Source organism: Venturia canescens, chromosome 9 (assembly GCF_019457755.1).
Source record: "Venturia canescens isolate UGA chromosome 9, ASM1945775v1, whole genome shotgun sequence".
NCBI classification, from domain to species: domain Eukaryota; kingdom Metazoa; phylum Arthropoda; class Insecta; order Hymenoptera; family Ichneumonidae; genus Venturia; species Venturia canescens.
Genome location: NC_057429.1, coordinates 10,147,488 through 10,163,206, shown reverse-complemented (window position 1 = coordinate 10,163,206; position 15,719 = coordinate 10,147,488). Strand labels below are relative to the sequence as shown.

General features: G+C 38.9%; 1 protein-coding gene and 2 non-coding genes across 3 annotated transcripts; 1 reads left to right on the top strand and 2 right to left on the bottom strand.

Moving 5' to 3' along the window:
* Nucleotides 1-2,840: 2,840 nt before the first annotated feature.
* LOC122416650 (5S ribosomal RNA) lies at nt 2,841-2,959 on the bottom strand. The gene has a single exon (XR_006262138.1). It is a non-coding gene; the product is annotated as a 5S ribosomal RNA (ribosomal RNA).
* Nucleotides 2,960-3,296: 337 nt separating this feature from the next.
* LOC122416681 (5S ribosomal RNA) lies at nt 3,297-3,415 on the bottom strand. Its single transcript, XR_006262169.1, has one exon. It is a non-coding gene; the product is annotated as a 5S ribosomal RNA (ribosomal RNA).
* Nucleotides 3,416-3,852: 437 nt separating this feature from the next.
* Nucleotides 3,853-10,193, top strand: pins (G-protein-signaling modulator pins). Its single transcript, XM_043428703.1, has 8 exons — nt 3,853-4,235; nt 4,608-4,976; nt 5,346-5,488; nt 5,607-5,846; nt 6,016-6,487; nt 6,571-6,776; nt 7,143-7,329; nt 7,735-10,193. Exons 1-8 carry the CDS (start codon nt 4,197-4,199, stop codon nt 7,936-7,938), a joined length of 1,860 nt encoding a protein of 619 aa, XP_043284638.1. The 5' UTR covers nt 3,853-4,196; the 3' UTR covers nt 7,939-10,193.
* Nucleotides 10,194-15,719: the final 5,526 nt, after the last annotated feature.

Here is a 15,719-nt window from a genome sequence, read left to right as displayed (position 1 = left end):
AATTGCTTCGTTCATAAGCGGACTTTGTCAAGTGAGTCTTTGTCGAAAAGAAAATTTACTTCTTTTCGGACGGTGCGACTCAACGATACAAAAATTTTAGACATTTCACCAATTTGTCCAGTCCAATTTACCATTTTTTAGCATTTCACGAAAGACACGAGTGACATTTAGATATCGATGCATCGTTCGATGTAAGAATGTCACAGACCTCAATTTTGCCTGTCGTACATAGTAAAATTTGAGAGAACTGCTTTCGGCATCAAAATTACTATGCACTTTATTGGATTATGGAAGCAGGTTTCGAAATAAATGGCACAAAGTTTAAGCAGAGCAATTACATATTTTATTCAATGAACTTTACTCTAAGAGATCTATCACTGAGCGTTACAGTGGTCGAAAAAGTGACTCTGATTCTAACGACAAAGGGCCTCGTGTCGACCTCTTTCTTGATCTGTATATTCGTTTTATAAACAAACTTATAGGACTGCGAGCACGCTCTCATGTGTATTGTTTAATATCAAGTTTTATTACTATGCTGATGGATTATTTTTGCTCATATTCCAATACACTTTGGTGAAAAATAGAATGGCGATGAAGAAAAACGCTGTTACAAAATATAGAAAATTTTTCTATGTATTCATCCAAAATATTCGTATAAAAATCTCTCCGTGTGTCATAATGGTTTGCAGCTATTAATTTTTTACGATGATTTTAATCTGAAGTACGTTACGTTAAAAAATGCTGATTGCATTTTTCATAAATAATAATAATAATAATACATACATACATACATACATAATAATATCATCGCTTTTAATACCAAATTCGAGCTCACCAGAATAGTATATTACACACCTAGGGAGGGAAAGTAGACTACTTCAAACCGCGGGCAGAATTGTCACCCGAGCCGAAGGCGAGGGTGATAAGCACGCGGTTTGAGGTGGTCTAATTTCACTCCCGTGGAGTGTATACTATTTTTCACCACACATGCACCGAAAATTCAACCTTCCGATTTCGGAAAGTTGAACTTTCGGCGCATGTGTGGTGAAAATATATTTTTCAGCCCTCCGGGCGGAAAGTGGCAACTTTCGGCCCGCTGCGCGGGCCGAAGTTGCCGCATTCCGCCTGCGTCGGACAGAAAAATCGTATACACTCCACGGGAGTGAAATTAGACCACCTCAAACCGCGTGCTTATCACCCTCGCCTTCGGCTCGGGTGACAATTCTGCCCGCGGTTTGAAGTAGTCTATTTTCCCTCCCTAGGTGTGTAATATACTATTTCAGCCCTCCGGGCGGAAAGTGGCAACTTTCGGCCCGCTGCGCGGGCCGAAGTTGCCGCATTCCGCCTGCGTCGGACAGAAAAATCGTATACACACCTCGGGCAGGAAAAAGTAAAGCCTCAGACCACATGTTTGTCAGCCTCGGCTTCGCCTCCGCCGACAATTACATGTGGATCTGAGACTTTCCTTATTTCTACTGACTTTCCTTATTTCTAGGTGTGTAATATACTATTGCTGCTACAGATGTATATCTGCAGTGAATCGAAATTCAATATCGAAATAGAAGCAAAAATAATGTATCAGGGGCATAGTAATAAAATTTGATATTAAACAATACACAAAAAAGCGTGCTCGCAGTCCTATATATAAGTTTGTTTATAGAGAAAATATACAAATCATGAGAGAGGTTGACGAACGAGGCTTTTTGTCACAGAGTTAGTCACTCCTTCGACTACTGCAACGCACAGTCATTCGATAGATCTCATAGAGTTAAGTTCTGCTTAAACTTTATTTTTATCTTTATTTTTTGTTTTTGTCTTTATTTTGAAACCTGCTTTCCATAATCCAATAATTAGTGGGCTGGTACATAATAAACGGATACGATTAAAAATTTTACGAGAAAATAATGAATATTGAATTACGTTAAAATAATCTGGTATTGTCAGTGGTTCACCACTGATAAAATTCGGTCGTGAAAATTAAAACTATAGTGAAGTTTAAATAGTAATCGTGACCCTAGCGGATTGTACGACCAAGGCATCGGTCAAAAAAAGTACAAAAACGACCGAAATTAGTCGTTTTTTGGTTGTTTTCGGTCGTTACTTTTTTTGACCGATGCCTTGGTCGTACAATTCGCTAGGGGAGTGACGATGCTAATAGAAAAATGAAAGGAAACATTTCGCCGTTTAACGGAGAAAAATACAGTATTTGAAAAATGCCAATGCTCTTATTAATAATTGAGGAAGAAAGTGCGTCATGTGTGATTGAAAGTGATCGATCACAAATAATGATGAAAGATTGGAAAAGTAAGGAAAGACTTGCCAAATGCGCTATAATTGAATATTTGAGTGATGCCACACTTGGATTCGTACAGTAAATTCGATTTGCTGTATGCACGGTAGAGTTTGGCGGCTCTCAAGAAGAGATTTATTACTCTCAAAAATTAAAACAAAAATATTCCCTTGACGAAACAGTTTATTCTATTTAAGGCTAAACAATATCAGACCGTGTCGACGACCTATGATCCAGTTAGAAAAGCAATTTAAACAATGGCTGACGATGAAAGGATTCTTGCGTTTGTGAAAACAAGACTCCGAGATAAAAATAAAAAATGAAAGAAACAACACAAGTTGCAAAGTCTTACAAATAAAAGTTCAACATCAAAGATGAATCACAGAAACAAAACTGAAATCTACGTGAAGATCCAGCTCTCCACAATATCAAAAGAACACGAAATACAAGAAATATTATATGAAAATAAAAAACAAATGAATATCGCGATTGTGATTTATTATTTCCAATCATCAAAATAAACATGATCGCGTTAACTGGCAAAAATGAGAGCCAACGGCACGCGGTGTTCCCAAGCGGTCACCCATCCAAGTACTGACCGCGCCCAATGCTGCTTAACTTCAGTGATCGGACGAGAACTGGTGCTTTCAGCGTGGTATGGTCGTTGGCTGATCTTAAAATCGCACGGCTGAAATTTTTGCAAATACATCCGCACAAAATCGTAAATTTCGTAATCATTGAGGCATCGAAGAATCTGAGGTCTTCAAGAAATTTTTTCCATGAAAAAAGGACATTGCTGCTGGTCCTCTTCGTTTTATTACTCCGTTTCCGGTTTTGGAGTAATCAACGATATTTATATATGTTCGGCATCTCCTCCGTCCAGGCATGTGGGTTGAAAATGTTCCTTCGTGGCGGAAAAAAAAAACATGTGAACATTTTGAAGATGAATTCATCATTTGCCAATGGTTAAGACAAAACACGATCGCGTTTAATTGGCAAAAATGAGAGCCAACGGCACGCGGTGTTCCCAAGCGGTCACCCATCCAAGTACTGACCGCGCCCAATGCTGCTTAACTTCAGTGATCAGACGAGAACTGGTGCTTTCAGCATGGTATGGTCGTTGGCTGGAAGAAACTATGGACGGTTCCAATTTGTCAAAATAGACCACCAGCGCAGAAACGTAAATTTGATAAATGTTAGAACCTGTTGCAATTTTATGTTTGGGTGTTTGAGCGTTGAGCGGTAAGCGCTATGTCCCATAGACTTTTGTTTAAAGGCGTTTTTCTCAAAATTATGTTTTTGGACGGCTTTTTGAAACGGGCTTTGGTTATTGAATGAGTTTTGGCCAGTTTTGGCTGAAATACTACTACCGTATTGAAATTTTCAAGTAATTGATCTGCGAAACAGGGCATGACGGTTCCAAGAGTAAAAGGCGACACTCGTGGCGAACTATAGAACCATTCGAAGCTCTAGCACCGTGTCTGGTAATATTTCCTGCTCCTAGTTGTTCTGGTTCATCTATTGATATTAGAGATTCAACGCATTACAAAAAAAAAAAAAGTGCATCAGTCTGTCTATCAATTCATTCTGGCATCGCTAGTGGGTGTTGTTGTACGAACAGTGTGCACAACGCTAGATGACGCGCCTTTTATATTCGTTAAAAAGCATCGTATTTCGTTCGTCGTTAAATTTTACTTGACGGTGGGCCGGATAAAATGTTAATTGCTCCAAAATGCTTTCTGCAGATAATCAATGAGTTACTTCAATTCGTTCGTGTCGAAAGTTTTTACGTGAATTGGCATAAAGCTCCGTGTGTTTGATTTACAAAAAGCATACATTTTTTGCTCACAATTATCATTTTTGTTTATTATTTCGAACGCTTTACGTTCAAACACTAACAAGTATAATGTCCCTGAGTGCTAGTGCTGAAAATTTGTCCGACGTGGTGAGTCAATCGTTTCTTCGACAATTAAATTCAATTGACAGAGGACGTGATTCATACGGCCCTTTTCTTTCAATGCTTTAAAAGAATGCTCTGTTCAATTATGGCTATTCACGCAGCACTATTATATATACAAATTCTATGAGAATAAAAAATTTACAGAAAAATTGTTTTTTCCGTACGTAATAATGTATTTCATTTTAATTAATAAAATAGTTGAAAAATATTTGTTGAATGATTATGCCATTTTTTTATCTTTTCTATCAAAATTTATTTTTCTATCAAAAAACAATTTCAACAAAAAAAAACATTGTTTCCTTATTTCAACAAAAAACACCTCTTGCTATATTACTATGATGATGGATGAAATTTTAGATTGGTGGAAGCGACAGCAACATGTGCCTGGAATTAGCCCTAGAAGGCGAGCGTCTCTGCAAAGCTGGAGACTGCAAATCGGGCGTTGCGTTTTTTCAAGCTGCGATCCAAGCTGGAACAGATGATTTGCGAACACTCAGTGCTATATACAGTCAATTAGGAAATGCTTATTTCTATTTGGGCGACTATGGAAAAGCTATGGAGTACCATAAACATGATCTCACTCTTGCCAGAACTATGGGTGATAAATTGGGCGAAGCTAAATCCAGTGGGAATCTAGGAAACACTCTCAAAGTGATGGGAAAATTTGATGAAGCCATGATTTGTTGCAAACGACATTTGGAGATTTCTAGAGAAATTGGTGATAAGGTAAAGTATTGCTATTGCTGAGATATTTTTATGAAACTATGAATTTCAGTTTTCAAAGATCCAGTTACCTCAGAACAGTTCAATCTTTTGGCGAATGGCTATGTACTGTAATAAAAAAATTTCATTAGGACTTTTGCATTATTCGATTGTTTATGTTGTTGTGAATGTGGCTGAATAATGTTGTTCAAAGGAAAAACACTTATCAAATTCCAATTTTATTAAAATTTATACTTCATTTTGGATCATTTGTAAAGTTTCTTTTTTCTATCTCTATAACTGCAACTGCAAAGACTCAAAAATCTTTGAGACTGTAGAAAACCCACGAGCCACTACGAATATTAAAATAAATACGAATGTTCTGTTTTGCAGCTAAGTGAGGGCAGAGCTCTATACAATTTGGGAAATGTTTATCATGCAAAAGGAAAACAATATGGTAGAGTCGGATATTTGGATCCGGGGGAATTTTCTGAAGAATCAAGACAATCATTGCAGCAAGCAGTTGGTTATTACGAGTATGTTATTCTTTGATGATAAGTGATATTGAAACGATGAGCCGTTGTTTGATAAATGTAGGAAAAAATATTTTATTTCTCTGTTGGTATCCAATTGAATTTCCCTTTGGTTTTGTAGAGAAAACTTGGAGCTGATGAGAACATTAGCAGACTCAGCAGCACAGGGTAGAGCATGCGGCAACTTGGGCAACACCTATTATTTGTTGGGTGATTTTCAAAAAGCTATTTTTTATCACAACGAGCGACTCAAAATAGCTCGAGAGTTTGGAGATAAACCAGCGGAGAGAAGAGCTAACAGTAATTTGGGAAATTCACACATATTTCTTGGTGAATTTGAGAAAGCAGCGCAGCATTACAAGTGAGATTTCTATTTAACACAAAGACAAAGATCTAACCAACAACAACTGAAAGACTTAAAAAAAGAAATGAAACTTTGAATTTGCTTACGTCACAGTATAATTAATTTAAGCGAAGTCATTTATTCTCATTGCTCAGATCATTAAAAAAAAACTGATGTATTCTTTCAGACGTACGCTTGTCCTTGCACAAGAATTAGGGGACCGTGCGGTAGAAGCTCAAGCCTGTTATTCTCTGGGAAATACTTATACACTAATTCGCGATTATTCAGCAGCGATTGAATATCACTTGCGTCATTTGGCCATAGCGCAACAGTTGATGGATCGAGTAGGCGAAGGCAGAGCTTGTTGGTCGCTGGGAAATGCGTATTCGGCGATGGAAAATCACGAAAAAGCGTTGCATTTCGCGACGCTTCATCTCAACATTTCCAAAGAGTTGGGCGATACAACGGGCCAAGAAACGGCTCAAACGAACGTTGCAGATTTACAAAAGATTCTCGGGCTTGAGAGTAATCAACTGGAAAATGGCAAAGCTCGAAATAACAATGCGACAAGTTTATCCATAACGTCAACCATTAATTCATCATCGCCAGGGCGATACAGATTGCGGCGCCAAAGCATGGATAATCTCGACCTTATAAAAGTAAATAATAAGTAAAGTACTACAAGGAAAACTATTGTTATGAAATCTTATCGAAATTACAATCTAACTCATGTTTATTTTAGTTAACGCCCGATGGCAAACAAAAAGACATTAGCGAACAGTCACTCGTGAGATCTGGAATTGCACCTCAACCCTCGCAAGAGGAAGAAGAAGAAAATTTCTTTGAACTCTTGTCTCGTTTCCAATCTGGGAGAATGGACGATCAACGATGCGTTCTCAATGCCAATCGGAAACCGAGAACCAAAGCACCACCACCAGAAAAAGAAAAGTGAGTCGATGCTCATTAATTCCTTCTGAATTCACTATTCTGAATGTTTATCCTTATACGCAGCAGTGTCTTCGTGCCAAGTATTGGAACGAAAATTTAAAACCGGCAAAAGGAAGATGTGCAGTCATCTATACTCGAGTTTTCTTTTTTCATATCATATCTCACGCTCATATCGATAATAATTTTGATAGCTTCTCAAAATTAGCCTAACGTAAAAAGTTCAAGAAATAATAAAGGAACAAATTTTGTTTTCGGATCTAAAAATAATTAAATTTTTTACAAGTTTACAGAGTTTTTGCAAATATATTCTCCCCAAATGCAATCTTTATGGATTTCAAAGTTCATTGATAACTTTTTTTTATTCAGAGACGGAGAAGAATTAATGGAGCTTATAGCTGGCATGCAGAGTAAACGAATGGATGAGCAAAGAGTTACGTTGCCATATTTGCCTGGTTTGAATACAAATCGCAGCAATATCGCAAACATTAAAACTCCTGCACGGACGCCTCAAGATGCTGATGATACATTCATCGATATGTTACTTCGTTGTCAAGTATGTCAAGCTTGACAGTATTCGAGATTGATTTTTAGCGTCCCTTCATTTTAAAAACTGGATAATTTCAATATTTTCTTATTCGGAAACAAATACTAGGTGGCATTGAAGAAGTTGTTCGTTCGTAGCCTACAAAATTTCGGATATATGACATTGATTTTTTCTGCAACAACATGTGGAGAATTCGTTGGTTTTATGAAAATTATCACTGAGCCTAAAGTAATGTTTCAAGGGAAAGAAATTTTCCTTTTCTTCTTGAAATATGAAGATTTGAAAATCCGATACAATTAATACCAGTTCTGCTTATAAAAAGAGGTCACTTGTCCTCAAATTATTGATTAAGAGGTTTTTGTTCAATTTTTGTAGAAACATCGCTCGAAAAATGATTGAATTTTTTATTTCCAGGGTTCTAGATTAGAAGATCAACGGAGTCCGTTACCAGTTGCTCCATCTTTGCAAGACGCTGAAGAAGAACAAAACCAAAGGCCGAACGGGAATACTCAATCGGGTGCGACAGTGCCTGAAGAAGATTTATTTTCTCTGATTCAGAGGCTACAAGCCGGACGAATGGAAGATCAGCGAGCATCAGGGCCTCGGGCCAAAAATTAGATCCCGAGAAGCGCGATTTAGCAACAATCTGCGTTGAAATACGTCGACATTGCGACTTTTTTTCTTCTCAACTAGGATGTACGATCGTTTTCGTAAAAAGAAGCTCTACAATCTTAAAAAAAGATATTAGAACGAAGAAATCCGGGAGTTTCAGCTGACAAAACAGTCGGTTCGCCTTATTCGAATCATTTTGATTGTACTTCAGTTGAAAACGTGCCAGATGCTTGCTTCTAACTTTTTTTCTGAAACTTTTTACGCTCTCTTTCTACGCACGAAAATCTTCGAATTTTGTGGACTTAATGAGCCTCGAACTTATTGTAAATACACAATTCCTCGTGTCGATTTTTTATTAATTTAGCTACTACGAGCTGATTTTTTCATTTCATTTTTCCACGAGGAATGACAAAGAGCTATGAAGATAGTGCCAAATTTGGGTCATGGCCATATTGGAATAATTCTGAGATTTCGCCTTTGATTCTATGAGAAAACTGAAAAACAACAAGTTACAAGTAATCATCAATCAATGAGTATTAATATTTTTAGAGCAGAATAAGCTTTCTGAACGCTATCCTACGTTTTGGAGTGAGAATCATTTCAACGTATTGCATTTCATCTTTTTTACTCATTATTATTTGTTAGTAACATCCATTCAATATTATTCATCATTCGAATCGTGCCTCTATTATTCCCTTTTTTAATTGTAACCATAAGTATTGATATTATTGATAAATTTTATCAAAAATTATCTTCCAACCGTGGTAGAAAATGCTCCTCTGCCCTGTGTCGGTGCTCACTCAAATATTACGTGTACTTTCGTCAGTCTGTGCTTCGAGGTACTTCTAAAAAGACATTATTCGTCACTGCCACGCGCGCACTACTCTGAGGTCGACTTTTATGCCTAATTCGTATGAGATTTTAGATAGGACCTTTTTTATCATTGGAGATAAATATTAACAAAGCTTTTTATCCTTATCTTGTTGATGAAGAAAGAAGTTTCTCCGTTACTTAGACGAAAACTATTATTTTTCTCGATAAAACTTCCTGAATTTTATCAATCAAGTTTCGAATAAATTAAGGACTTTTTCTTTAAACACTGACCGTGAATATTTGAATTGTCTTTTTTCGGTGAAAAATCCAAAGATGACGACGCAAAATTCTTATCGAATTGAAAAATCTTCAGTTTTCCAAATATTTTCTATCGAATTATTAACAAAGTAAGGGAATGAACAATGAATATCAGAAACGAGTATTTAGAAAACAAAACGAAAAAACAATCATTTTATTTTTTTTTCAAACGGTTTATCGTTTGAATAAATAATTAACTATTTTTTTACACATTGTTATTACTGCAAATTTATTTTTGCAAGTTTTAAGAAGAGTTGAATATTTTACTATACGATGAAACGTTTTGTTTGAAAAATTTCGTAAAATTGATAAATTTTCGTTGAACAGTCACGTGTGGTCTCCTCGCCACGAATTATTTCGTCCTACGAATATTTTGGATGCGTCCTGATAACGCAACTGTTCAAATCGAATCAACATTTTAGTAGTTCAGTTCGACGAGAACATAGCAAATGGAACGGTGGCTACAAATGCTCAAAATAATGAAAGTGGTACTTGAAAATAGGTCGGACATTAATGCACGAATAAAATAATTTTGAGTTTTTTTTGAAGCTTCATTTTATCATTTCTCAAGAAAATTAAATTTCCATCAAAAAAAGCTTGTGGTTCTGCAAAAAAAATAAATAAATAAAACAAAGAAATTTAACGTATCAGGGTTTTCTTCCAAATGTTATTGTTGGCAATCCGCTGTCGATTATTATTAAATTATTGAAAGGTTCGTCCACGCTGTTTTGGACTGAAACGAACAAAGAAAAGACACTTGAAGTATCCATTGCTGTTGTGGGAGTAAGAATATCCATTGTACAAGAGAAAAGCCAGAATTGATGTAAAGAGTAAGAAAATGAAGGAGAAAATGAAGATGAGAAAATTGTAAATTATGAAGAATTGGTGATAATTACGAGATAGTTGACATAATTACTCAAATTTTTTTGTCAAATGTTTGAAAGATCTAGTATTCCCTCATCTATGAGACGATATTTGTCTCGCATATATGAAAATCTAAAAAAAGTTTCATTTACGAGTCACTGAATTCTCCATGACATAATAGTTCACTGATATAACCATAAAATTTATCACTGTCTTAAAGGATCATCGAAAAATTTCTAAAAAGTTATTAAAACAGTAATAACGAACGTTTTGAATAATAATCAAAAGATCCGATGCTTCGTGAGAGCGAAGATTTGAGGTTTCATTTTGAAGCATACTTTTATCTATTCGTCTCACATCATCACGACGCATGCACCATTTCAAGCCCCTATTTTTTTAGGAAAATTTACAATTTTGTAAATCTAGTTATATCGCTAGATTATATTATTTTTCTGTATTTGAATAACTTTTTACAATGAACGAGAAAGAAAAATAACGAGTGAGAGACGCGATCAAGTAAAAAAGTTCGATTAACTGTAGCGAAAAATGTATTTCTTCGCGTTTACGTTGACTTGGGTTATTTTACGTATAGAAAGAATCAATGAAAAGCGCTCGCACATATATAAATATATACTTTTTTGAAAAAAAAAAAAAAAATAAATAAAAATAAAAAAATAAAAATAAACAGTAAAGCAAACCTTCTTTTCGAATTTTAATCGAAAAATCATCGGCAAAAGCGAAACGATCTTCGAACCGAGCTCGTCGATCGAAGCTCCCTTGGAATTTGTCATGTCAAGAAAGGTGAAAAAAACAGGTTACTCTGACTCCTTGTTGGACCTGTCAGAGCAGAGTCATTCTTCCATATGGCCAGAGTGGTCTGATGGTGAAATCAACTCAGAATCATGGGATTATCCAAAGGGTAAGAGTTTCTGTGGGAACGAGTGCCTGTTTAAGGGGGGGTCCTGCTTTAGCAAGTCAAAGAATCTATTATTTTTGGGAATGATTTTAGGATAGACGGAAATAACTCAGCGTAGCGAACTCTTCGGTATAGTTTCAAGGATATTTCAAAAATACAAAAACATTTTTTCACGTGAGAAATACCAATTTGTACATGGCTTATGCGCCTAGTCTCATTGTCGAAGTTTCTCAGCTGCGAGAGCAATGTGGAGCTCGTAATTATTGCCTGAAACACGAAAATTCCAAACATTCTTTACATTTTCATATATTTTCCTTCCATATTATCCTACAAAAACCCGAAAAAATTGCGAACTTATATATTTTTAGTGAGTTTGAAAAAAAAACGCTTTTAAAGAAGAATATCACTTAAATGTACTGTAAATATAGAATTTCGCAATTTTTTCGGGTTTTTGTAGGATCATATGGAAGAAAAATATATGAAAATGGAAAAAATATTTGGAATTTTCGTGTTTCAGGCAATAATTACGATCTCCGCATTGCTCGCAGCTAAGAAACTTTGACAATCAGACTGGGCGCATAAACCATGTACAAATTGGTATTTCTCACGTGAAAAAATTGTTTTTGTACTCTTGAAATATCCTCGAAACTCTACCGAAAATTTCGCTACAGTGAGTTATTTTCGTCTATCCAAAAGCATTCCCGAAAACGATCGATTTTTCGGACTTTCTAAAGCCCCTTAATTCCTGATCGATTTCAATAAATTTTATTTTCTACGGTTTTCTATACATTCTTGTGTCTCCCGGGACACGATCGACTCGGCCGATGAAATCGGCTAAAGAATACATCGACCCACGACAAATAGTCTTGCCACAATCTTTGGAAGCGAACGGCTGGAGGAGGTTTGGCAAATTGGACAACGTCGATGCTCCAATCGTGTTTGAAAACGTTTCGAATTATCATGATTTCATAACGAACAATCGACATTTGATGGACAGCGAGGTACGCAGATGTTGGCACGTCCATCACCAATGGACACTAAAAGCTTCATCAGATCAGGGAATTTTCGTATAATTCCTTAATCAATTATAGTTCATTCGGGATTTCATTTCGGCTGTGACAAATCTTCAATATTGTGGTCGGAATGGATTGGAAATTGAAAATCGAACGAGCCATTTTTCGTGGAATTTGGGTGAGCAGCCCTGGCAGGGTTGGTTCCACGTGTACTCTTTGAACAAAGCAGGAAAAGGCGCTCCCCATCGTCCAGTTTTAAATCCCAGTGGTAATCGGTTCGTCGATCGAGTTAATCGGGATTTCCTTTGACGATGAAACGATTGGAACCTTCCCGTTCAGGGCGATACGTCGTTCGGGTTTTCCACACGGGTCGTTGGCGTCGGATTTTGGTGGACGACTCGATTCCCATCGACAAAAACGACAGGCCACTGTTGCCTCGCACTTCTAACAGCAACGAAATTTGGCCGATGATCTTGGCCAAAGCCCTGCTGAAGATTGCTGCCTCGTCTTGGACCGCGGACCGGGAGATCGTCGATTGCAGTTTAATCACATGCTTGACCGGTGATCTCAACTTTTTATTCCAATTTTCTTGTCCCAACGAAAAAGCTCCCGAAATGTTCTGTGGCCCTTAAAATCTTTGGACTTTTGACGAAGCTATTTTTCAAAACAGGATGGATCTGTTTGACTCTAAACGTCTCCCAGGTTTGCCCTCTCGACCAGTGGGAACTGCTCACCAAATATACTAAACGCTTCGAAAAATCGGATGACGACAATCCTCCAACGAATCAAGAGAGAAACAGCGAAACTGGCAAGTCAACGAAATCGAGAAAGTCGAAAACGAAATCGCCGAAACTTGAAATTCCGGATAAACCACAAGCAACTCTGTTGTTTCTGAGTCTCGGCGACTCGGAAAACGGCGATGTGCATATTGCCGGAGTCACTCCATGCCGGAGTCACCAGGTTTTCGTCGAAATGTATCGAGACGTTCCTCTAGACCCAACGCAAGTAAACACTCATTCGCAGCATTAATTAATATTTGGAGTTTTACCGAATCGAGTTGGGTTCGTTTGACAAATTCAATCTGACGGAATTAGCTTTATAAAAAACTGAAGATTCTTTGTGACTTCGAAGGCTAAAGCACCGTTAGCCAAGTGGAAAAAGCATCGCTGGCTCGGTTGGGCAATACGTCGAGGGCTCGTCGATGCAGCGGACTACTTGGTCCCCATGCGACGTTTGCTCATCGTCAGTCCATTAGCGAAATCGTGTGAAGATAAATCGGTAGAAGAAGAAGAAGATAAACAGAGTTTGGACGCGAGGGAAAAATCGAGTGAGAAAACTCGAGGCCAGATATTGAACTCGTTGCCAAGGACGAAAAGTGGAGAGCTGGAAAATGTCGAGCCGAGTAGATGGGCGGACTTTAACAAGCTGTCGTACTACGTGCGAGAAATCCACGTCTTTTACAGGTCGAAATTCTTCGAGCACAACGTCGAAATATGCGAGAGTTTGAAAAGCTTCGTTCCAGAAGAAGGCAGGAAAGATGGATCGGATTCTCTGGGAAAAGAAGTGAAAAAAAGCGTCGGAAAATCCACAGACTTGTTGTCGGCCGTGGGTGAAAAAATTTACGAGTACGATGAGAAGAAATCGGCAACGAGAAACGAACCGATTTACTTGTTCGTCGATTCGCTCGAGGCGAAATTTTTCCTCGTCAGTTTTTCTACCATCCATCGCGCCGACCAACCGCCACCGAAAAGACCCTCCTCTCTCCTCATAGAAAGTGGCAACCTTTTCGATGAATTCGCCGACAAAAAGTCCGTAGGGTTGATCAAAACGAGGGGCGCGAAAGCGACGGTCTTTGAGCTTGAACCTGGCAGACATTTGTTACGAATATTCATCAGTTACGAATCGTTTTACCGAGCGATCGTAATTTCGGACACTCATTTCGTCGTAGGAAATCGGTCGAAAATGCACGAGCTCATGAGCGTGGAAGCACGGAGAGTTGAACTAATTTCCCGCAAGGTTGCCAGCTCTGTGAAGAGAGCTTTCGAGTCGTTCGGCACTCCGAACTACGGCTCCGATTTGAGAGCATTCTATCGAAGTTACACGCCGAACGGGTCCGACTGGAAACTCGCGGATCGGAAATTTCTCAAAAGTATTCACGGTTTATTTATCGAGGAGTTTTCCCAGCTTCTGGAGAATCGATTCTCGCCGACGGAGCTGCCAATTTTGCAACGCGCCGTGAGAATCTTCTTCCTCGATCCGACGATCGGTAGGAAGCTCCGTTCCCCGGAGATCGGGGAAAAAAATCGGGACAGTGGGAAAGAGCTCGAAGCAAATCGACCTGCAACGATCATTCAGTCCTTTTTTCGCATGGCTTTGATAAAAGGGTATAAAAAAATGCACGAGCCCGAGCACCCTGAACATTCCCGTGTCAAAAACACGCTTTTGAATATTTCTGGAGTTTTTGATGATAATCAGGAAAACGACAGCGGAGCGAATCACTTGCTTAGACGCTTCATCAAACGGGACGAAAAGTTAGAAGCCGTTTATCCGTGGGCCAGAGACTTGAAGCGCGTCATTGAAATTCAAAGATTGGTTGGTCGAGTGACGAGCCTGACGAGCGATCATTGGGTGCCGATCGCACGCGTGAAAATTAACGCGAAAAATTCCGAAATCGTTTTCGCCGCGATCGACTTATTCACGAGCCTCTCTAATTGCGCAGTCAGAGTTTTCGACGATGAAACCCGTTCTGAGATGCCCTCGCTCGTCGACAACGTAACGCCGAATTTTTATCCGTGCAGAAAAAGTGGATACACCGTGTTCGCTTACGGTTCAAACGATTCGGAAAAGCTCAAAGAAGTCGAATGGTCTCTTCACCTCGCAACGGTCAAGGGGGAGCCGAAATTCTACCCGATCAACGAGACGGGAACGTTCCCACGGGAAATCGAAGCTTTGCTTGTTCGCGAACTTTCCAACGTTTATTTGCCGAGCTCGCAAAATCGGATTTTCAAGATAATCGTTAACGTTCGACGACCCACCTTGGTTTCTTTGCGCTTGAGAGTTTCGTACGAATATGCCTTAACGAGATTACTCGTAACGCAGGAAAAGGGAAAGGTCATTGCGGACGTTGAGGGAGGAGCGATTTTGCTTCTGCCTCTCATCCCCTTAGATTTCGTTTCGTCGAATGAGGTTGACCTCGATTCTCTGGGGAGGTTGAGTGAGTCGGGAAAGTCGTTCAGTCACGAAAACAGTGGATCATCGAGCTCGGTGGGTCTGTCGCGAAGGGAATCTTCGGAAGGCGAGGTTTCCCATAAATTTACGAGGCACACGATCGAGGCTTTTGTTCGGGAAGATTCGTGGCCTCTGGATCCGGCCGAATGGGCAGTCGTGACGGACTTCAAGTCCAAGGAGTCGGTGGACATTGAAAAGCCTCGGAAAGCATCGACGAGTGGAAGGAAAAGTCAGAGATTGAGAAGCTTCTCGAAAAAATCTTTCGATTCTGGAGAACTTTTGAAACCTTATTGGATTCTTCAAATAACAACAGATCTCGATGACCTCGAAGTCGTTCGTGACACTGAGAGGGCGGATAAAATAGCTCAGTTCAAAAAAGTGTCGAACGTCGGAGATCCGGGGCGTGGGGAGCGCGGTGAAAAACTGCGACGAGCTTTCCTCGACGATAATTCGTTGATAATCGCTCCTTCGGCCTTCGACGTTAACAGTTCGAGGGAATCAAAGGCCGAAAGAATCGAAAGTCTTGATAATTTGAAGAACGAAGCTTCGAATTTGACCGAAAGAACTCTCGAGCCCCCGGCTAATTTGGCAAACTATTTGCCCAAATTGGATCTCTCGATTTACATGGAAAAAGA

Bases quoted from the DNA above. Each gene is read 5' to 3' on its own strand.
- pins (XM_043428703.1), top strand. From the start codon at position 4,197: ATGTCCCTGAGTGCTAGTGCTGAAAATTTGTCCGACGTG. The intron at 4,236-4,607 runs GTGAGTCAATCG...ATGAAATTTTAG, and splicing joins CTGAAAATTTGTCCGACGTG to ATTGGTGGAAGCGACAGCAA. The intron at 4,977-5,345 runs GTAAAGTATTGC...TCTGTTTTGCAG, and splicing joins CTAGAGAAATTGGTGATAAG to CTAAGTGAGGGCAGAGCTCT.